The sequence below is a fragment of the Rhineura floridana genome, chromosome 3 (genome assembly GCF_030035675.1).
Source record: "Rhineura floridana isolate rRhiFlo1 chromosome 3, rRhiFlo1.hap2, whole genome shotgun sequence".
Classification (NCBI taxonomy): domain Eukaryota; kingdom Metazoa; phylum Chordata; class Lepidosauria; order Squamata; family Rhineuridae; genus Rhineura; species Rhineura floridana.
The window spans coordinates 127380137-127402849 of NC_084482.1; the positions used below are offsets into that span (position 1 = coordinate 127380137).

Genomic DNA, 22713 nt, shown 5'->3' on the forward strand with positions numbered 1-22713 from the left:
CAGGAGAGAGACCTCGGGGTTGTAGTGAACAGCATGATGAAAATGTTGACCCAGTGTGCGGCAGCTGTGAAAAAGGCAAATTCCATGCTAGCGATAATTAGGAAAGGTATTGAAAATAAAACAGCCGATATCATAATGCCATTGTATAAATCTATGGTGCGGCCGCATTTGGAATACTGTGTACAGTTCTGGTCGCCTCATCTCAAAAAGGATATTATAGAGTTGGAAAAGGTTCAGAAGAGGGCAACCAGAATGATCAAGAGGATGGAGCGACTCCCTTACGAGGAAAGGTTGCAGCATTTGGGGCTTTTTAGTTTAGAGAAAAGGTGGGTCAGAGGAGACATGATAGAAGTGTATAAAATTATGCATGGCATTGAGAAAGTGGATAGAGAAAAGTTCTTCTCCCTCTCTCATAATACTAGAACTCGTGGACATTCAAAGAAGCTGAATGTTGGAAGATTCAGGACAGACAAAAGGAAGTACTTCTTTACTCAGCGCATAGTTAAACTATGGAATTTGCTCCCACAAGATGCAGTAATGGCCACCAGCTTGGATGGCTTTAAAAGAAGATTAGACAAATTCATGGAGGACAGGGCTATCAATGGCTACTAGCCATGATGGCTGTGCTCTGCCACCCTAGTCAGAGGCAGCATGCTTCTGAAAACCAGTTGCCGGAAGCCTCAGGAGGGGAGAGTGTTCTTGCACTCGGGTCCTGCTTGCGGGCTTCCCCCAGGCACCTGGTTGGCCACTGTGAGAACAGGATGCTGGACTAGATGGGCCACTGGCCTGATCCAGCAGGCTCTTCTTATGTTCTTATGCTTTCTTACCAGAGTTGAAGGAGGGTCAGTACAGTCACCCTCCTGCTTGACTCTTAAAAAAGAAAGCGGGAAGGATGTATGCTGTGGTGCTCAAGAGATGGAGTTCACACCCTTCACTGAGTTACATTTTCAGTTCCTAATAATAGAAGAATATTCTCAAAGGGGGAAAGGTATTGCTGGTGTTTATCACTTTTTAAAAAAGAAGTATGTGAGATTTTTTGAACTGTGTGATACTCATCCTCTACAGAATTGGGGGAAGAAAGAAGAGGAAATGTTACACAGCTTCTGTAAAAAAGTGCATCAAATTGCAGTGTGGGATGTTGGATTGAGTAGGAAATTACTGTCCTCAGTGAGAAAATACCATATCCCTGCAAGAAAAGGCATCTGGATCTCACACAACAAATGAATAACTACTACATATTGGGCAAAGCAAAGCAAAACCCACCCATAAATCCTCTGGAAAGGTCTTAATCCAACCACAGTCCTTAACAAATCTTACAGCCTGATCTTGAGCATGTTTACTCAAAGGTAAGTCCTGCTGAGTTCAGTGGGACTTACTTCCAAGGGTATATGGATTGTATATGGATTGCAGCTGCAACTGAGCAAGACATATCACACACACACACCCCTCTCAACCTCTGCCCCAAGTAGTTCAGCCCATGTAGGTAGTGCCCCTCTACATTCCTGTATGCATCTCTCTTCCTCAATTGTAATTTGGAATCAGCTTTACAACACACTCATGAACACTGACCGTGTGTTGGCTGGAACAAAATTTAAGGGAGGGAGGCTGTCATTGTGCATGTTCGCTGCCTGCCTGCTCACTCAGCTGATATGCTGTAGCTTTGATGCTGTGTCTGCCTCTTTCACACACATATTGCACACCCGCCCAGGCACCACTGCCTTTCTCAGCCTTTCTACAGTTTGAACTTAATAAAACTTCCCTCCGACTGCCACTTAACCATCCTTTGGGGCATGAGACCTTTCATACTCTCACATGAATGAATGAACTCATCCCCTGCATCTTTAACTGCAAGAGTTCTTGCATATCTATGAGACTGATAAGGCTCACTCAGGAATACACTAAACACTACGTAGGTGATGCATGATTGGAACTCCCTTCACACCTTTTTCTCTCTAAAGAAAGAAAGATAAAACAGGGAAGGGCCAGAGATAACATTCCAAATATACTGCTCTGGCCTCTAGTGCAGTCCTAATGTGAGCAGGCTCGGCCAGCACATCTCAAACAAGAATGTGAGAGGAACTCTCTGGAATGGTGGGTGAAAGGGGGTGGGATTTCTCTGCTCTACTGCTGTTGCCCATCCCCCTGCCCAGTAGCAATATCTATACAAGCAGAGTGTAGAAAGGGGGCCTTCCATTCCCCTCTCTTCTCAGTTGTTATGTTGTTAGGATGAGCCGAAGTCCTTTTTCAGTACTAGAATCAAGGCTGTGAGTGACCATGGGAGCAAGTGACTGATGACTGTTCAGTGGTATTAACATGATGAAGATGGAGAGGGTGATTCTAGAAAGTATTTCAATTCCCCCACCCGAGAGCTATTAAAGTCAGCATGAGAGCGAAGGGGTTGAATTTGCCCTTGTGCAATCAATGGTTTGATCTATAACTCTCAGAAACCCCCCAAGGCAATGGAAACTATCCCACTTGTTGCTCGTCATGGACCTCTAAGCCAGGAATATGGAAGCAGTAGCCTTCCAGGCATAGTTGGGACTACAGCTCCCATCGTCCCTGTCCATCTGCTGGGGTTAACCACAGTTGGAGATCCAACAACAACTGGAAGGCCACGGATTCCCTGCCCTTGCTGTAAACCTTTCCCACAGCACAACACGATGGTTAAGCTCCAGTGAGTGCCCCCTCCTGAAAAAGGATGCTTCTTCCTCTTCCCTGGGCAGGAGACAGCACAGCCATATCTCATAGTGGGTTACTGAAGTATCTTGACTAGACCATATCCAAGTGCTTCTTTCAGTTTCTTCAAAATTGCAGCTGCCTGAAGTTCTTTGTCATGTATTGAACAAAAAACAAAATAGCGACTAAGTTCTCTTAATGGCCAGGGCAGGTGCTTATCAGTTTCCCCAAAAAACCCAGATTTGTTGGGTAGATAATCATTCATTTAGCCTTGCACAAGGGGACAGCCTTTCCCAGCTTTTGGGTCCCCAGATGTTGCAGCACTACAGTTCCCATCATTCCTGACCATTTTTTATGCTTGTTGGGACTGATGGGAGTTGTAGTCCTGTGACATCTGAGGACCCAAAGGTTGGGAAAGGCTGGCTTAAGACTTAAGGGAGAATAAAGCAAAGCAATGAAATATCTTATTTTGGCTTCCCACTGTGTAACTTCTAATTAGCAACTATGCCCCAGCCTCTGCATGATGGCCTACAGGCCAGACAAAATATCTGATGAGTGAAAAGGGGCAGCTGATAGGGGCAAGGCCAAAGCACATGCTGTGGGAAAGGCAGGGCTGGTAAAAGCCAATGGGTTGTATTTAACATAGTGCTAAGGTGAATGTTCCATCGATGTAGGGATTTCTTCATGCATAACAGAACATTCTCACCCTGCCCTGCCCCCCCAATCTGTTTTGGTGGTTCCCCCAACCCTCCAGAGATTTGAGGACAGTGTGGGGTACACATGGCATGAGAAGAGGGTGGGAGAAGTCCTGCTGAGCTAACGCAAGGTTTTACTTGAACACCTTTCTATGTATTCTTTCATATATATCTTACCTTTCTTCCATCATGGGACCCAAGACAGCATACATGTGGCTCTCAGGTGGTCACCCCTCCAGGAACTGACCAGACCCAGACCTGCTTAGATTCAGCAAGGTGTGGTGGGCTCATGTACCTTCAGACCGAGCCTCTATGTATGTATCCACTACACCTGCCTGCCCCTCAGACTCTCCCACCTGCTCTCCCCAAACCACGTCTCCTCAGCTGTATTTCACTTATTAAGGGTGTGCTTTTTGGAATAGAAAGCAGAAGGTAGTTGAAACAAAGCATTTAGGAGAGTCAGCCCTGATTATGCTCAGTAAATACATATTTCACTTCTAATATACCTTGCTCTTCTTGTCCCTAAAAATCCACTTTCCATGGAGTCTTATGTATGTTTGTGGAGGGGGGGTAATGAATGACTCCTCCTGCTCCTTGAGTGGGTAACCTATTTCTTCATCTTGTGCCCTTCATCCCTCAGCTTCTAACTCATCCTTTCTCTCCTATTCCACATGCGGAAGTTCTCTCAGTCTCTCTGAGCTACAGACAAGGCATCCATTCTTCATACAGCAATAAACTACTAGAAGCTGCCAGCAGCTGACCAGACCTCACCTCCAGCAGCCTACTTTTCAGGATAATTGTTATTTATAAGAGAAAAAACCAGCAACTCATCCTGAACCTCATGGTACAAGCCCAGCAAAGTACGTATCTCTGGGTCTCTTTGCTCAGTGATTACCTAGGAGACATCTTTGAGGCTTTGACTCAGTTTGCCTTTATTGTGGTTATAGAAAACCCCAAAGAGGCCCCATCTCCATGACCTCCTTGATGCAGAAAATTACCATGGATCATACAGACATCTTTTGTATCTCAAGCAGGGAAAGCATGAAGGGCAAGGAGGAAGCTTTTTAAAAAATAATGAACTCACTGAGGTCTTTCAGATCACATAAAATACCTAGTCTGGGCTGCTTGGGTCCCAGCTGTACTATACATTTAAAGCAGTATTACACTACTATAAACAGTCATTGCTTCCCCCAAAGAATCCTGGGAACTGTAGTTTGTTAAGTGGTACATGCCCTGGTCACCTCTCGATTGGACTACTGTAATGCGCTCTACGTGGGGTTACCCTTGAAAACGACCCGGAAATTACAGCTTATACAGAATGCGGCGGCTCGACTACTTATGAACAGTCGCCGCCGGGATCACATCACACCAGTGTTGTTCGATCTACACTGGCTGCCGGTTGTTTTCCGGGCCCGATTCAAGGTGTTGGTTTTAACCTTTAAAACCCTAAACGGTTTCGGCCCAGCTTACCTGAAAGAGCGCCTCCACCGCCACCAATTATGCCGCCCAACTAGATCAGCCACACAAGGCCTTCTCTCAATCCCTCCAACCAAAACAGCTAGGTTGGTGGGTACTAGGGAGGCCTTTTCTGTGGTGCCCCCCACTCTCTGGAACTCCCTCCCATATGATCTTTGACATGCCCCTTCCCTAGATGTATTCCGCAAGGCCCTGAAGACGTGGCTATTCCAGCAAGCCTTTGAGGTCATTGGGTAAATCACCATGATTCTGTCATTTATCGTATGTTGTTATTATAATTGCTTTTATATGTATTGACTGTCCAGTATTTTACCTATTGTGATTAATGTGATTACATCTGTTATTGTATTTTATCTCTTTTAATGTACGTCGCCTAGAGTGGCTAATTGCCAGATAGGCGACAAACAAATTAAATATTATTATTATATTATTATTATTATAAGTGTACTGAGAGTCATAAGGAGACTCCTATTTCACTCACAGAGCTACACTTTTCAGAGTTCCCTGGGAAGACAGATTCAGAATTGTAGCTCTGTGAGGGAAATAGGGGTCTCCTAAAAATTCTCAGCACCCTCAACAAACTACAGCTCCCAGGATTCTTTGGAACAAGCCATGGTTGTTTAAAGTGGCATAATACTGCTTTAAATATATAGTGCAGCTAGGGCCTCGGTCCTTAGACTGGAGATCAGCATGGACAACCCACAGTTCTGTTCATACTGGGTTTAAGAAACTTTTTTGAAGTATAGGTGGCTGAATGTATTTAAAGCACTCATATTATACAGAGGAACAGCCATAGAATAAACCTTCAGGGATCAGCACTTTGTGATATATCATAAAAGTATACTGGATGTGTGAGCCCTTTGAAACTGAGTAACATGCCTTCTAGCTACATAATAGAGACCTATACTTTTGTAATTAGTGTTTTAAGTCATGCTTAACCACTGTTCTTTTTTTCGAAGAGTGGCAGCTAAGGGACTAGCTAAAGAGTGACAGAAGTTGGAATTTTCTGCTCTTTCAATGCATATATATGGGTAAAGTGAGAATTGTGTAACTCATGTTAATGACTATGAGTACCAAATCAGGGGTTATAATTATTCCAGATCTATGAATCTAGAGTAAGAATTAGGAATTTTAGTAGGTGTTTAGGGTGGCCGGTCCTTACAAAGTGTTAAAAGGCTAAGCATTCACACCACATTCCCCAGCATTTCACATGGTTTTTAGAAAATTTTCTTTAAGTGTTTGTGCTCTTGAATTTAGCATGGCTACAAACAAAAGACAACTAGTCTCTGCCTAACCACAGTGTGACAACTAGAGGTGGAACTTGACAGCACAAAGCATATTCCAGACTCTGAGGGGGAACAGTGCAATCAATGTCACAAAAAAAGAGAATAAAACAGGAGGAATGCCTTCCATTCCAGTGTCTTGAATATATGGAAATATGTGGGGAAAGAATGATGACTGTGAAAGGCTACACATAAAAAGAACAAGGGGAAAAATACATGCCTGATCCTGGGGAAAAGATTTAGAGAAAAAGAAGACATGTCATTGTGCAGCCTGTCATCAGTTGCAAGTGTACTGGCATACATCCGGGGGAAATCACACATAAGGTTTGGCCAAGGCTTGCATTGGTTGTAGCTTTTGACAGAAACTAGCAGCATTATTCCACTTTGCCCACTTAAAAACACTGGCAATAATTGTACAACAGTCTTTTTTCCTGATAGGAGTTTTGATTGGTTGGCTCCCTTGGAGGCACTAGGGGGTGCTCTCTTACTGAATGGGAAGCAGTAGGAGAACATTCCCTCCCCAGAGTCAGCATTGGCCCTAGCACAGAGGACATTGCGACAGAGATTATGAGGGACTTACATTCCTTATTTTTGTAAAGCTAGTATGGAGAAATCTTGCACTCCCAATTTTCAGGTAAGGGGGGGGACAGATAAACCTCCCCCCATCAGGCTCATACATTTATCTAAAGTCACAAGTGGACAACTACCAGATTTGCCTCTTGACAAAGCATCCTCACGCATGGGCATCCACAGGAGTGGGGGTGTTCCAACCCCCACCTGAACCATCATCACCAGGTTTTATTTTTTTAAAAAAAATGTTTCTAGCATTTGTAGATCCCAAGACACAAGAAAAAAATGTAGACGTTCTCATTTTTTGTAAGAAATTAGCGTGCCCCCCTTTTCAGTGTTCTAGTTTGTGCACACATGCACCAGAAACATTCCTGTGCTGCTGTTACAGGTCTTCTTTCCTCTTTCCCAGCAGCAGCACAATGAGTGCTTAATTGGTCCAGATATCCAAACCTTATTTGTGGAGGTTTTTTTAAAAATTAACCTAGTACCTTTTTTTCCAAGTATCTATTTGTCCTTTTTGCTCTTAGATATAGTGCATCACATTTTGTCAGGCTCCAGGTGCCAATGATATAAAGATCTCAAAGGGCAAAAAACAAATGAAGTTGTGTACCCCTGTTGAGTACAACCCCCATTACCTCTAATCAAAAGGTAGGCACAGTGAACAAAAGTACCCCTTGCTGAACTTGGCTAGCAGAGGAATGCTCATATTATAGCATGCCACATGTGCATGCCTCTTGCTGCTGTGATTACAGCTGGTCCGTGCCTCTTCTCACAATATTTTAACAATTTTCTCCAAGGGACTATCACAACCACATCCCATGCCAGAGTCAGCTGCATTCTCCTGAGCACCGTTCTCTTTTGCAGACAAGATGTAATGGCCTCAATGCTTCTGGAGGTTTTAAGATGGGAGTTTTAGGTGGAGGGGTGGTTCCAGTAGCCCTTCCGGTATTCTTCACATGCTCTTCTGTTGCTACACCAGGGATGGTGAACCCTTGGCCCTCCAGATTTTGTTGGACTCCCATCAGCCCAAGGCAGCATGGCCAATGATCAGGCATAATGCAGGTTGTAGTCCAATAAGATCTGAAGGGTCACCCTTGTGTTACAACTGCAGCCTGCCATCCCCCCAGGAGCAGGGTTGATTTTAAGGCAAGCAAAAAGACTGGCCCACCCGCCCACCATCAGCCCCAGAGCAATATCCCAGAGGAGAGCTATTGGCCCTCATTAGACCCATCCTAGGTGCAGTAACAGGAGATGTTTTAAAGAAGCAGCTCCCTCTTATCACCTATGCCACACTCCCAAGGCAGCAGCAGTGGATCACTGAAAACATTTCCTTCTACATGAAAGAATCTTCATTCCCATCAAAAATTTCATTTCAAGAAACCCATGTCCTTGGCACAGAATGATATACAACCTAACCCCTGGATTGAAAACAGACTGGGAGGCATTATGGCTCAGTTACAGAATGGGCTATGCATTGTAGAAGGCTCCAAGGTCAGGCTGTAGCATGTCCCAATTTGGTAACTTAACCAGTTACAGAACTGAAAACAGTTTTGGTGAAGAGAACAAAGAGGTTGTCTGCTGCCATCCACTTTACTTGACAAGGCTAGCAGGGGTTGATAACGCTGGGCAAAATGACCCACTGGCCACGTTCAGGATAATCCAGTTCCCTACTTTCTCAACACCAAGTGGCATAAGGGACATATAAGAAAACAGGCTGTAATTTTGTTGTTGCTCTCTCTGCCTGGTCCCACTCACCCCAAGAGGCCTCTTACCTGCCTCCCAAACCAGTGGCCAGCCTGCTCACAGAATGGACACATTAAAAGTGGTTAAGGAGGCTGGGGAACTATAGAAAATGAGCTTGTAGCATTGCCTGAAATAACAACCAGATTCAATCCTAATGCTCCATGTGGTTGTCTTGCAGATGAACGAGCCCGTATCAACCATGAAATAAGGCAGTCAAAGAAAACTAGACACACTCCTATAGTGGGGGTGGGGATCCTTTTTCAGCCTGAGGGGCACATTCCATCCTGGACAGCCTTCTGGGGGCCACGTGCCAGTGGCGGGCAGGGCCACAAGCAAAATTAGTTGGGGCAATGCATGTACATTTTACTTTTCTATAGCAAAGTAGTTTCACACACTCCTCTCTATCCATTAAAGCAACAGGTATTATCAGAGTTCAAGCACATGTTCCATGTGAGGAAGAACACTCAAGGAGAGTGAAAGTGGGGCCAGTGAGGGATATGGCCTAGGGAGGGTCAGATAGAGAGGCCTGGAGGACATATTTCAGCCCTCAGACCCAAGGTTCCCCACCTAAAGGTTCTTAGCTGACTGGAAGAAGGAAAAGGTGGGGGAAATCCAAAGGTTCCTTTATCAAAAAGCAAGGAGGAGAAACTAGGCCCTGTTCTGAGTGAAAGAAAACATAACTGCATTTGCTTCCCCCTCCCACTACTCCCCTCTGTGCAACGCACATAAGCCCGACTAGGGCACTCAAGTAGTCTTTCTTTCCTCTCTTTTGTTTTGGCGACGGCTTGGCTTTGCCAGCCAAGTCCCATTGACTTAATTATAAGGAGCAACAAACCCGGACAAGAAGCAGCAGCTCCTTTCGGCTCCAGAAGAGTAAGCAAGACTGGGAAGGAGAGCTGAAGGACAGGCTGGCAGATGGCATCCGTACAAGCAGCACATGGGGACCGGGGGCGGGTGGGGGCGGCAGGTCTCTTCCATTTGGTCTCCAGTCTCTGGTCACACTAGAGACTAAAAGAGCGAGGGAACTGTCAAACAGGGAATGATGTGATTCAGGCACAGCTGCTTGGAGATCATCACTGGAGAGTGACCAGCATTGTCAAGAGGCACGGTTCTGTGACAGAGAAGGACAAGCCCCACACGGAGGGGGTGTTAATGGAAAGCCAGCCAATGTTTTATTGGTGTCTGAAGGCAAATGCTGCTCACAGCAGGAGTCTCCTCATTGGCAAGGCGTAACGGGCCAAAGGACCCTCAGGGCATCTAGCAAGCTCCCAACACACAATGCAGAACACCCAAATATTTTCTCCGTGTGTCTTTAATTTTGAGGTAAAACATTTTGGTTTTCCTGTAACAGATGCAGGGCACCAACTCAGCCTGGGCCCGTGTGGATAGAGGCATGGCGTTCCCACCCACCCCATGACTGCCCTTATCAGAGCAATTAAAATGTGTTGCCCACCCATGCAGTCAGCAAAGGGCATTTTCTCCATCAGAACTCTCTACTTCCTAGGATCATCCCCTCTTGGCCAAGCAGTGCTTCTCTCCTTCCCTACTGTCTATCCTAAAGAGGCATGTGTAACAGCAGCAATTTTTTCCTCCCTACAGCAGCTCCATCAAACCCATCATTCTTCTCCCAAGGCCTAAACAGCCTTCAGGACTCCAGTTTTGTAAATGTGCCCCCATCCCTCCTTACAACAGAAGAGCCAAGCACTCCTTCCCTAGTCCTCGCAGCCCAAACTCCCCAAACCAGTGCTGAATACAAACATTCATCCTTTCCCCCCATCCTCACAAACTACCCTTCAATAACTTGTCCCACCTCACAGACCATTTGGGTAGCTAATCCAAGGGACTGTATCGACTCCTGCGTCAGAGGCACTTCTGGATGGCAGGGAAAAGGCAGACCAGGCCACGCCTCATGGCAGCCCCCCTGCCTTTGCCAGTCCCCCAAACCATCCTCTCCTCCTGTAACTCACCTGTCTGTGAACAGAAATACTGTCAGTGGGGAGGAAGGCCCTTTTTCTTTTGCCTTGTAAAGGGCCAGTGGTGCAGATGGGAGAGGTAGGACAGTCTCTTAAATAGTAGGTCTGCTACATCACTGCTAAATAAAGATATTTTTTTTAAAAAAGGAGAGGCCGGTGATTTCTATTTCTCCTTTTCCAGCTATCATCACTGCCTATTGCATTCCCTCTCCCACTCTATGCACCAGGAACTAGCCTGCAGCCACGGGGATTCCAGTTAGAGGCAGCCTAGTGCAAGCAGGCCAGAAGAAAGACAGTCAGCAGCAACTGGAGTCCCAGGCTACTGCAAAGGCAGGAGCCACCACCCGGAGGGTTCAGCTGCTCCTCGCAACCTTCCCCATGCCATCCCTGGTAGCAGTGGCATTGGAAGTGGGTCTGTAGAAAGGTCATGTCATCCTGCGAGAGCTTCCCATTGGCCACAAGCAGTGGCTTTTGCTGCCCAGGACCACTGCGGTGGATCTGGAAGCTGTCTGGGCTGAGATGCAAGAAGACGTCAGCGTCGCTGGCTTGGCGCTGGCAACGGCCATGACTGCTGCACAGAGACCGGCTGCAGAGTTCAGCCGCTGTTGTCACATTGATGATGTAACGGCCAAGGTCTCCCTCTATGTAGTTTTTCATCACTTGGCACGTTTCCTGAAGAGGAGAGGGTTCAAAATTAGCAACAGGTACTGGGGGGACAGGAAAGGAGGCCCTACAGATAAAAGATGACTAGCAGGTACAGTCAGAAAGTGAGATTTTGCTCTCATTTGATCCCTGATGCAATAAGGCCAAAGATATATATATCTATTAATCACATGTGACTTATGTGTAAGGCATCTCTATGTTGGCAGCAGAGCAGGACTGTGTCCCCAGGTCTTCCTTTTGCAAGAAGCGCATGGTGCACCTTATGTCTGCAGAGAAATTCCGACACATGCGCACCTGCTCATGTGAAGAGGCTCCATGCAATAGGGACACCTGGTTCGGCAGAAAGAAGATCAGACAATAGAGGCAGGGCTACAAGTACAGCCCTGCTCTACAGTCAACACAAGAATACCTACACATGAGTAACACATGAACAGATAAGGCTCTATTAAGTAATGGAGACGTATGACTTCCCTCTCTTGCTGAAAAGATTGAGACATCAGGCCTGAATGATACAATCCCCTTACCGGTCCATACAGTTGCTTCACATCCTTGCAGGAAATTTGCAAGAACTGCCTTCTCAGAGAGAGTCCAGTTCCCAAGCTCCTCGTGCAGCTCTGCTCAACACAGGTGGGAGGCAGAAGGGTGCTGTTGAGAGCACTGCTTGAAGACCAACTTAAGGCTCTGGAGGGTTAACCATTAGCCCTCAACACCTAGCAGGAAATAGGCTAGGACTTTCTCAGCAATAAGAGGCCTCCTGAAGCATAAGTACAAGAACAGAAAGGCTAGAGTCACACACAGCCGCAGCCTCCAGTATTTAAATGAAAAGTGGCTCTTGTCCATTTTGTTCTATATAGATATGAACGGGTATTCCTCTATACTTGCATTTCTGTAGTGGATGCTGCATATGCCACGTATTAGCATGAGAATGGCAACCAGTTCATTTAACACCAGGAAGGACCAAGGAGGCCTCTGCTGAGACTATACCCCCTTGAACAAAGTATCAAGGAAGAGGATCTTTGTGCCCTCAAAACAAAAGGTTGTCAGGAGTCAAAAACCACCCTCTTCCCTCTAGCAGCAGATGGTCTTTAGATTGCCGGAATCTTAAACCACAGATGCCTCTCTATCCATGCTTCCCCTAGACAACCCACTAAAAAGTCAAAGGCAGGATACTGCCTTTGACATTCTTTGAAAAGGCACTTGAAGAAACAGGCTAATTCCTAAAAGAAGAATGTTAGAGAAGTAGCCGCATTTAGAGGGTTGCTTGCTGAATTAGACAGGACCCACTATGCTCCTGCCAGCAATGAGATCCAAGAGTTTGTTTTAAGAGAACCCTAGGAAAGCTGGCCTGCTCTAGGCTTGTCTGCAGGAGATGATCCTGGGCTGGTGGGGAATCATAACATACCCGACTTTTAGTGTTCTCTGCGTCTCCCCAGAAGATAGCACCAGCTGCCCCCAGGGCAGCACTCTCACCGATGGTGGAGATCAAGTCCATCTGGAAGGAAATAGTACAATGCTGATTTTTAAGAGATTAGTAGGATAGCTCTCCATCCCAAAAACTGATAGAACTTGTTCCTACTGCTGAACTGTGACTGTTCCTTAAATAATAAATTTGGGGGGGGGTTAAAACCAATTTCAGCCTTACAAATCATTTTTCAAAACCTGCATTGCCAGAAGCAACATTTCATATCAACCAGGTAAACAGGAGACCCTTGCCTGGCCAACATGTGAGAGGGAGTTCCTGCCTGATGCCGTAGGACATGAGTGAGGAACCTTTCCACCCCTTGAGAGCTGCATTCCCATGGAGGCAATCTGTAAGGGCTGCATGCCAGCAGCGGGCAGGTCCAGAACCACCCCACACTCGTAAGAATCTGGAGATAACTGTAGGCTGGTAATTTATCTCAAGTTAAAATCCATCACCCCACACTCACTCTCACCTATGCACTATCTATGCACACATTCCCAAATCCACACCCAAAGTGCACAGATGCCAAGTCCCCTTTTGCAAGCAGAAGAGGGAGGGAAAGAGGGAGAGCTTAACTGTTTCTTTGCCTTGCTGCAACATCACTGCCTCTTCACAGCTCCTCTACACAGTCTGTCCTCCTTGGGGGCCCCCAGCCAAAATGACACGCAACTGTGAATCTTGGAGGAAGTCTTCATTGGGGGGAGATGGCTATGGAGGGAGCTGGAGGAGTATGGGGGAGGGGGACATGAGTCGCAGAAAAAAAGAAAGAAAAGAAAAAGGGAAAAGGAGAAAGGAAGAAAAAGGCAGATGCTCCTTTGCAAGTAGTCGAGAAAACCAGTACAGAAGTAGAGCAGGCTGTCGGATCTACCCCTGGTCCTTTAGCTCACAATGAACATGTCCCCAATGAAGATTTCCTTGAGACTCACCTCACATCAAATGAAAGAAGCAGCAGATGGGACAGAGGAGAGGCTGTGGGTCAGAACTGAGTGTGCCACAGGCTGGATCTAACCCATGCACTCACAGTTCCTCACTCCTACTGTAGGAAAGGAGCAATTCAGTTTCCTTTCTAGGATGCTCCTACACCACTGCACTGTATTAGCCAGCTACATTTATAAAGAAAAGGGCAATGGTGGAAAAGGCTGTACAAACGTAATTCAAGGCACTGTGTGTGGAACACTGTCAGTCAATTTAGTCCTTAAGTGCCATTGTGCTTGCTTTTTTCTTGTTGCCAAAGAATCAACTGCATATATCAGTCTCATTTCCATATAATCAAGTGATGTGTCCACCATCATCATGAGTAATGAGCACACGCCTTATCTAGTCAGTGATGTAGATACATGCACATGGTAGGGAGCCCTAGCTGGTGGCAAGTATGTACATGTAGCAAAATAGATGAATTTTATGCCATTTTATCTTAGGTGCTTCTGGTATACATGCAGAAAATATGCAATTCCTCACATGGCCTTGAGGTTGCTAAGCATATATATCTCATCACATGTGAAGCAATCCCAACAGATTTGCTCTTGTGTAATTCTGAACTTAGTAGTGAATTTCAAAAGGAAGCCTCTGGCAACTCACAGTCCAACAAACCATCTATTTTCCTGGGAGCAGCACTGGAAAGAGAAAATATTAACTCGATCCCACCCTGCAGTCCTTCTCCAAACAACAATTGTATTCCAGGGCTGGGCCTGGCACACTGTCTTCCTAAGGAAAGCAACCTGGTGGCAGGCCAGCTCCAGACACTCTTGGATGAGACCGATTATCTGGATTCATTTCAGTCAGGTTTCAGGCCTGGTTTTGGCATGGAAACAGCCTTGGTCATCCTGTATGATGACCTCAGTCAGGAGAGAGACAGGGGGGAGTGTGACTCTGTTGGTTCTCCTTGATCTCTCAGTGGCTTTCGATACCATCAACCATGGTATCCTTCTGGAAAGACTGGCTATGTTGGGAGTGGGAGGGACTGCATGGCTGTGGTTCTGCTCCTACTTGGCAGGTTGGCTCCAGAAGGTGTTGCTTGGGGAACATTGCTCGGCCCCCTGGACTCTCCAGTACGGGGTTCCACAGGGGTCAGTTCTGTCCCTCATGCTGTTCAACATCTCCATGAAACCGTTGGGTGCGGTCATCCGGAGCTTTGGAGTGCGTTGCCATCAGTATGCTGATGACACGCAGCTCTATTTCTCCTTTTCATCTTCTTCAGGTGAGGCTGTCAGTGCTGAACCGGTGCCAGGCTGCGACAATGGACTGGATGAGGGCTAATAAACTGAGGCTCAAACCAGACAAGACTGAGATGGTGCTAGTGGGTGGTTCTTCTGACCAGATGGTAGATGTCAAACCTGTCCTGGATGGGGTTGCACTCCCCCTGAAGGAGCAGGTTTGTAGCTTGGGGGTTCTCCTAGAACCATCTCTGTCACTTGAGGCTCCGTTAGCCTCGGTGGCACGGAGTGCCTTCTACCAACGTCGGTTGGTGGCCCAACTACATCCCTATCTGGACAGGGATAACCTGGCTTCAGTTGTCCATGCTCTGGTAACCTCCAAGTTAGATTACTGCAATGCACTCTGCGTGGGACTGCCTTTGAAGATGGTTTAGAAGCTGCAGCTTGTGCAAAATGCAGCGGCCAGATTGGTAAAAGGGACCAGATGGTTCGAACATATAAAACCAATTTTGGCCTGCTTGCATTGGCTGCCTGTATGTTTCCGAGCTCGATTCAGGGTGCTGGTTTTAACCTATAAAGCCTTACACGGCTTAGGACCACAATACCTGATGGAACACCTCTCCCAGCACGAACCCACCCGTACACTACACTCAACATCCAAGGCCCTCCTCCGAGTGCCTACTTGAAGGGAAGCTGGGAGTCTGGCAACAAGGGAGAGAGTCTTCTCAGTGGTGGCCCCCAAGTTATGGAATGATCTTCCTGACGAGGTGCACCTGGCACCAACACTGTTATCTTTTCGGTGCCAGGTCAAGACTTTCTTCTTCTCCCAGGCATTTAGCATGTGTTTTTAAAAAAAGTTAATTGTATTTTTAAATTGTTTTTTGTGTTTTAAACTGTGTATATTTTAAAAAAATGTTTTTAATTGCTGTAAACTGCCCAGAGAGCTTGATCCATAGGGCGGTATATAAATGTAATAAATAAATAAATAATAAATAAACTTGGATCCAGCAAGACCCACAAAAGAGCAAAAAGTTTCTGGAGAGATTCGCACTCATTGATTCTTGTCAGATATTCAGAGACATGGCAGCAACTTGAAGGCTGGGAGGGACAGGAACAAATATTTTTTTCTCCCAGATGTGGGCTGTTTCTTTGCAATCTCAGGGCAGCCTATGGCGCTAGTTAGAAACTCTTTCAACTCTCTGCTGTTACCGGCACCTTCAGTCCCAACTTTGTTTTTCAATCTAGCCCTATGGATAATCTAGCCAAAAACTGATACAGGCTACTGGGCTGCTATGATCCAACCACCTGGTGTTGCTTGGCCAGAAAGCTCCAGGTAGGACTGGGAATGCCCTCTGTCTGAAACCCTGAACAGCTGCTGCCAGTCAGTATGAACAGTACTGAGCTAGATGGACACATTCTGTAAATCTTATTTAAAAAACAATGCTTCAGTATGAAGCTAGAAAACAGCTTTTTTGTTTTCCACATTCCATTACTGTTAACTATCCATACAGATTAACTGAGGGTGGGGGAGGAGAGAGGAAGAGAAGCACTCAGCTAGATTTGGGAGGTTTCTCTTTTTAGCTAGCACTGAAGAACATCCAATGAACTTCTTTTTAAAAAAAAATCACAAAAGTTAGCTGAATTAGCATGCACAAATGACAGCAGTTAAGAACCATCCCGTGTCTTCCACCGTTATGACTGCTCTACATTCCACTTTTCCTTCCAAACTTCAGGCTATACCCAACCAAAGCTGGGAACCTGGCAGGGGAACTGAGGAGAGCCACTCCCCAAAAGTGGAAGCAAAACAAACATAAGAGACCAGGCAATACGAAGCCAGTATTGGCATAACTTCCAAGCATCTCAAAAGAAACAGGTTTCAGACTGCAGATAATGTTGGCCTAGGTGGTAGAGTAATTGGGGGTGTGAGAAACTTCTACATTCTGATGAAAACTGAGGCATGTTCAGGCATTGACTTGAATATGCAAATGCTCAAAGTGTGGTTGGAGACAGGGTGTGCATACAAGCGCTGCCCCCAAGTCCTCATGTGCACCTTTTTCTGTTGTGTGGAAGAGGCCTTACTGGAACTTCTACTTGCATTTGCCTGAATGGGAGTAGAACCCTCAAAGTGTAATCGGGTGCCTGATAAAGCAATAATAAAAAAAGACTTAGTAGTTTTATCTAAAGTTTATCATTTTAATTAGTCTTTCACTTACACTGCTTACCTTCAGCACACTCTCTAGTTAATGTGAATCATTTCTGAGTAGCAGGGATAAAAACCTCCATTCACTAACTTCCACTCTATCCATGGGAAAAGCCAGCCACATAAAGAGCAAGGACTGCATTTTTGAGGCCCTAGAACTCACCACCAGCCACAGATTTTTCCAAAATGCTCAGCTGTAAAGTTGCTCTTGCCTTTAGTTAAGAGGCAGAGCATGAAATCAATGAGGAGAAGACAGACATGCATGCAGGTACCATGCTTAACAGCTTCCCCAAACAACGATCTGTGGGGTGCAAACTCATGAAGGTAGCTGACCAGAAGTTGCAACTGCTGAAGTCTTGTCTATGCAAAGACAGCTCTAGCTTCTGTTTCAGCAACTTCCCCCACTAACCACAGGTACACTAAGACAAGATAAACGTGGGCCATCTCAGATAGTGCAAGGTAAAAAAGGCTGGAAGGAAATCCCACCCTTAGGTGCCTTTCCAGCTGCTTCCCATAAGCTCAGCTAGAATGGGGAAGCTGTTATACTATTTTTGTTCCTGGTGAAAATAAAAACCAGCCTCCAATATATTACTTTACTGCCACAGAGGTTAACTTTCCCAGAAAGGTCTCACTCCAGGCTGGGTGGGCTAGAGGGTAGTAATCCTTGCCTACAGATACACCAGTCACTTTGATCCAGATACTATCTTCAGCCACACTCCAACCCAGGGGATATCTGTAGGGTTCTGTGCCACCTTACAGTGCTTATTAGCTCAGAAGGTCGCTTCTGCTTCCTGCAGTTTCCTAAGCTAGGCAGTTTGGCTTTCGGCACAAATTTACACCCCAAAGGCTGACATGGAGTAGTTTGTGATTCTTACTCCGTGGCACCATGGCATATGTCAAATCATGCGTGCCTGTGTGTTCTCCAACCAACAGAAGCTGGGTCAACAGATGATATCCCCTTACCAATTCTGTATGCCTTACAGAGTCAGAACTAAGCCCACCCACAGGAACAATTTGGAGCATTACTTCTGGCTTTTCCAGCTCTGTGCTTTCAGCCATCCCAATTGGCTGGACATGTATCCAATCCAGTGGCTCCCTATTCTTTAGAAAAGCCCTTGGTAAAATGCCAGGCTAATGAGTCTTTCTAGGAGAATTAAACAACCATTAATAACAGCAGTTCCTTGTATCAGTGCTGCCATTGCCAGACAACTGATCTGAGGCAGACAGGAACAGCTGCCTCTTTCACCCCCTCCTCCACTCCAGACTTCTTAGGTTGCCATTAAACCAATGGTACTTGTTTCCAAGTAAAAATGCCTAGGACCAAGATAAAGGAGAAGTTGTTTCCTACCCCCTGCTGAACAGCAAACTCACAGGAGGGGCAGCTCACATGTGCTCCCCTGGGAGTAGTCCCAGGCCTGGATTCTCTGCTGTCTGGTACTAGCAGTAGCTAGAAAGCTCATTTGAGCTTCTGATAAACAACCCTTATCTGAAATGCTTCTTAGTAATTATTACAACTGATAACACTTCTCAATTAACCTAACATTTGACCCCCCCATGGCAAAAAGCAGCTCACCAGCTAGGTACTGTGATCAGCCTCCCACCCTATCACCATTTTTGCAGTTTGAGGCTGACAGCAATCCAGGAAATTTATTAAGCCCCAGGTGAGTGCCATACATGGCTGGTGGGTTGCCTCATGGTTGGGCACATCATAAGCTGGGCAGACTTTCTCCAGACTGCAACTCTATGTGGAACAGACATCCAACTACAGTTATCTTGGTTTCCTGGATATTTCCCAATTCCAACTGGAAAGGCATTCTTACCTGACTTAGGTAAGAGACATCCAGTCTGCGTATATAGGTGGGCCTGGTGTAGACAAAGACAGGTAGGGTATAATCATCATGATGCTGCTGGGAGATACGAAGGGCCTCTCCTACCCGAGACCTCACAAACTTGCGGCCATTTGTGGTGTTGGCCAGCATCTGTTCCAGATAGATGGAAGGATAAAGGGCAGTACTCTCTTTCCAGAGCCAGGAGAGGTGATCATTGCGTGTCTTCTCTACATCTGGACAGCGCCCTGTGTAGCTGTCCTGGTTCTTACTGTAGTCATGGTTGTAGCAGTCAGGGAAGAGATAATAGCCCCACAGCTGCCGGGGACGATAGTTCTTGGCATATCTCAAGGTCTCCTTCATAAACTCACGAGCAGCTGACTCGAATTCGTATTGAGCCTCCTTCTTCACTTGGTCCTCCACCAATCCAGGCTGCCGAGCCAACACAAGCTGGCGGGAAGCATTGCGGTAGATGTCTTTTGTCTGCCAGTTCCGGATCCAGATGGGTCTCCACTCTTCCCAGTCAATCACAGCCAGACCCTCCTTCGTCTCAGAGCGGATGTATTTCTGAATACCTCCTGCTAATCGCTCCAGATGCTGTCGCAAACTGCTGTTTTGTGGGACACCTCCATTCACTGCAACTTTCTGCCCATCATAGTAGGGATAAAGACCCAAGCGCTCTTTATAGAAAATGGTCAAGTTCTGGTCCACAAAGCCCTCATTAGGTGAGGCCTGCAGATCAAAAATACTGAAGTCTAGCTCGACCTTGAAGCGAGGCTGGCAGTCCTGGGTTGGCACGTTCCAGGCCACAATGAAGGGCTTGCGGGTGAAGATGGGGGTAAAAGCAGGCTTTTCGTACTGTCCAGGTGCACCAGTCACAGCCAGGAACATGAGCCATGCCACTTCCAGCACAGGGCCTCCCCGCATCCTCTCTAAACCCTTGGAGAGGATGCAAGATGATTCCAGATTCCAGGCAAAATTAGGCCTGCAAAGGGCAGGGAGGGGAGAGAAATGTCTGATTATATTAAAACAAACAAAAGGCATCATCGCTCTTGACCAGGCAGAAGCTCCTTGGTATAACAGTAAACACTAATGTTGGCCATTGGCTTTGGCGGTGTACAATAAAAATTATGACTGACATTTAAAATGCTTCTTCTTCACCCAGGACTTGCATCTGTCCTTTTCTTTCAGTAATACCTCACCTTCCACTAGTCTTTTTCCTGCTTAGGAGGTGGAAGCTAATTTACAACTTGGGAACTGACACACACACACACACACACCTATCAGTGCACTGGCCTAATCTGACATGCAATGGCTGTGACGGAGTTAGAAATCAGTGATTTGTGTTAAGATTTCTTCCCCAAAGGTCTAGCCTTTTAACTGTGGCATCTCAACATATAACATGCCATTATTTTCCAACAATAGTACTAGTTCCCAGAGCTCTAACAGTGATCTGCAGTGTCTCATCTGCTCACAGGCCTGAGACTTGGAACAGTCCACACAGCCTTGCAAAAGCATAACCAGCACAATCAAGTAAACAGCAGCAGACAGCAGAACAAAACCTGGCAGAGAGGAGACTCAGCCCTGCTTCCTGGAGCATCAAGAATCAGCATGTGGTGACACGTGTTCAGAAAAGCAGTGTGTGTGTTTATTTAGCAGCTTTAGGCCTGCCAGCGCTGTAGAGATGCTTCCTAGAAAGACCAGTTAGTTGTTAAGGAGAACCTTCTTGCTTTCTCTCCCCTGAATAATCCTAGACTAACTGCTGGATCTAGGAGGAGAGAGGGCCATCATACAAGCACCCAGGTTGTAAAAAAGCTCCACTGGCATCAGTAGGAACACGGGGAAAGTAAACAGAAAAGTTACCCTATCACACAACCCTGGCAGAGGAAGCCTTTTATTAAGGAAGCCAAGCAAATGAAAGATCTCGGCTTTGATGGTCCTTATCACTACTCCAAGAGCTACTTTAAAAGAACTGTATTAAACATTCCCAAGAAAAGGATGGTTCTCCAATATCAGAATAATTTGTTACATTTCTGCAGCTTCTTAAAGATGCCTGCCTACCTAACATGAAGCTCAGTAAAGTCTCTTTCAGTCTCTATTATCTTTTTGGTACGTACTGAAGACCTTCCTCTTTCAAGAAGTCTTTTAAGTGGAGACCTTATCCCAGTCTGTGTTGGAATTGCTTTTTAAGGTATTTTTAAAGTTGTTTTTTAAAGATGTTTTTAAGATGTTTTGTTTTAATACATTTTAAAGTATTTTGTTTTTAAGATGTTTTAAAGTGCTTATAGTGTTTTTATTTGCTGCCCTGGGATCCTTCTAGGAGGAAGGGCAGGCTATAAATCTAATAAATAAATAAATACACAAAAAGAATCAACAGCTTAAGATTTTTTTAAAAAAGAAAGTCATCCTTTGTTCTTCAAATGTTGTATCTCCTTCCCCATTATATATCCTAATGCCATGTACATGAGGAAAAACATAGCTTCTAAACTTTTTTCACAGAAAAAGAATTCACAAGGTGAATTATTTGATGGAAAGAAAGAAGGCCATATCAAATAGCATTTGGGAAGAAAGGGTTGGGGGGAAATGTGGATGTCAGCAACTATAGAACAAAGTCACTTTTAGAGAGAGAGAAAAGGCTAGCCTTGAAGACTGTTGTTGCAGCAATCAGTTAACGCTACAGCAGGCAACTGCAAAAGGTGGGGAAACTTAGCTTTTTAAAAGAGAGAGAGAGTGAGTGAAAAATCCAGTAAGTTTTTGTAGCCGGGTCACCAGAACAGAGGGAAGCGCACTTCCACGTGCTAATGCAAACACCAGGTCAAATCTTCCGAGTTCCGAGCGAGCGTGATAGTTCCAGCGTAAAAATTCTCCCCACCAAGTAAGTAGATTGAAACCGGGATGTTCAGCCAAGATGCAAACCAGAATCACTCGCCACAAATATTCAAGCGGTGCACATAGGAAGGGGCGGAAGAAATAAGCTCAGGGGGGGAGAGATATTTTCCATTCACTGGCTCAGCTTCCTCAAAAGGGCATTTCACCAACCAGAAGGTTTGCCAAACCAAGCAGGGAAAGAGATCTGCAGTCTTGCAGAAAAACTTCCCCTTGCACAGATGCGCTAGGGGATCCAAGAGCGGAACGGCTAAGCAGAAAAAACCACGTTGAAAGTGCTTTAGGGAAAACCACACTAAGCACACACACCTCCTCTCCGATTCCTTCTTCAACTTCAGACACTCCTTGCCAGTCACTCTCTAAACCAGCCCTGAGTGCTCCTAAGCAGCTTCTCCATTGTCCTACAGCCCTGGAATAGAGGAGGGGAAAAGACGTTGGATTTTTTCCCAGACGAACTCACCTGGATACTTAACTTGTCACCCCCCTTGCCAGCTTAAGTACAATATCCTCCCGGGCACAGAGCAGCCCCTACTTAAAGAGCACATGAGCCCAGTACCACCCACCCTCTTCTCCCGGTAGTCAGCTTTTCCTTTAAAAGATCAGAGTGAAAGACAATCCAATGCCGAATTGAGGAAAGGGGGAGAAGTGACCCATCAAGGAAGGAGGTTACTACAGACCTCTGTGTGAACAACTTGAACTGGGAAAGAACTTTGAGATCTAATACATTTTTTAACTTTGATTTTCAGCTCTCAGAGGCAAATGCTGAGATTTCCCCCCCAGTACTGTCCGATGTGTACTCTCCCCCGCCTGGAGGAGCCACTTGGTACAATCCAGCTGCTTTTTGTACGCCGAGAGACTTGCCTCTTAAAGGGCCACGAACATTTTTCGTAGTCTAAGAGAATGGAATGTAATATAGTTAGTAGGCAAGATGCCCACAAGTTCGCAGACTCAGTATTGCAAAGGCTGCTGCAATCGTCCCCGTCCCAACCTCTGCAGAAAAAGGCGACATATTTATGGGATGTGAGATGCCAGCTACCTAGAGCTGTTCTTCACAAGGGATGTCAGGAATTTATTTCAGGTAGAAATTGCCAGGGCGCAGCCCTGGAA

At 45.9% G+C, this 22713-nt stretch overlaps 1 protein-coding gene across 2 annotated transcripts; it reads right to left on the minus strand.

The window, feature by feature from the left end:
• Positions 1-9737: 9737 nt before the first annotated feature.
• On the minus strand, positions 9738-22182 carry HYAL2 (hyaluronidase 2). Of its 2 annotated transcripts, none has more exons than XM_061617848.1 (4): positions 22067-22182; positions 18715-19705; positions 12482-12571; positions 9738-11088 (listed from the first exon to the last, which is right to left on the minus strand). In XM_061617848.1, exons 2-4 carry the CDS (start codon positions 19645-19647, stop codon positions 10684-10686), a joined length of 1428 nt encoding a protein of 475 aa, XP_061473832.1. In that variant the 5' UTR covers positions 19648-19705; positions 22067-22182; the 3' UTR covers positions 9738-10683. The 2 variants fall into 2 exon arrangements, with proteins under 2 accessions (XP_061473832.1, XP_061473833.1); XM_061617849.1 differs by lacking the exon at positions 22067-22182 and adding an exon at positions 21916-22060.
• Between the last annotated feature and the right edge of the window lie 531 nt (positions 22183-22713).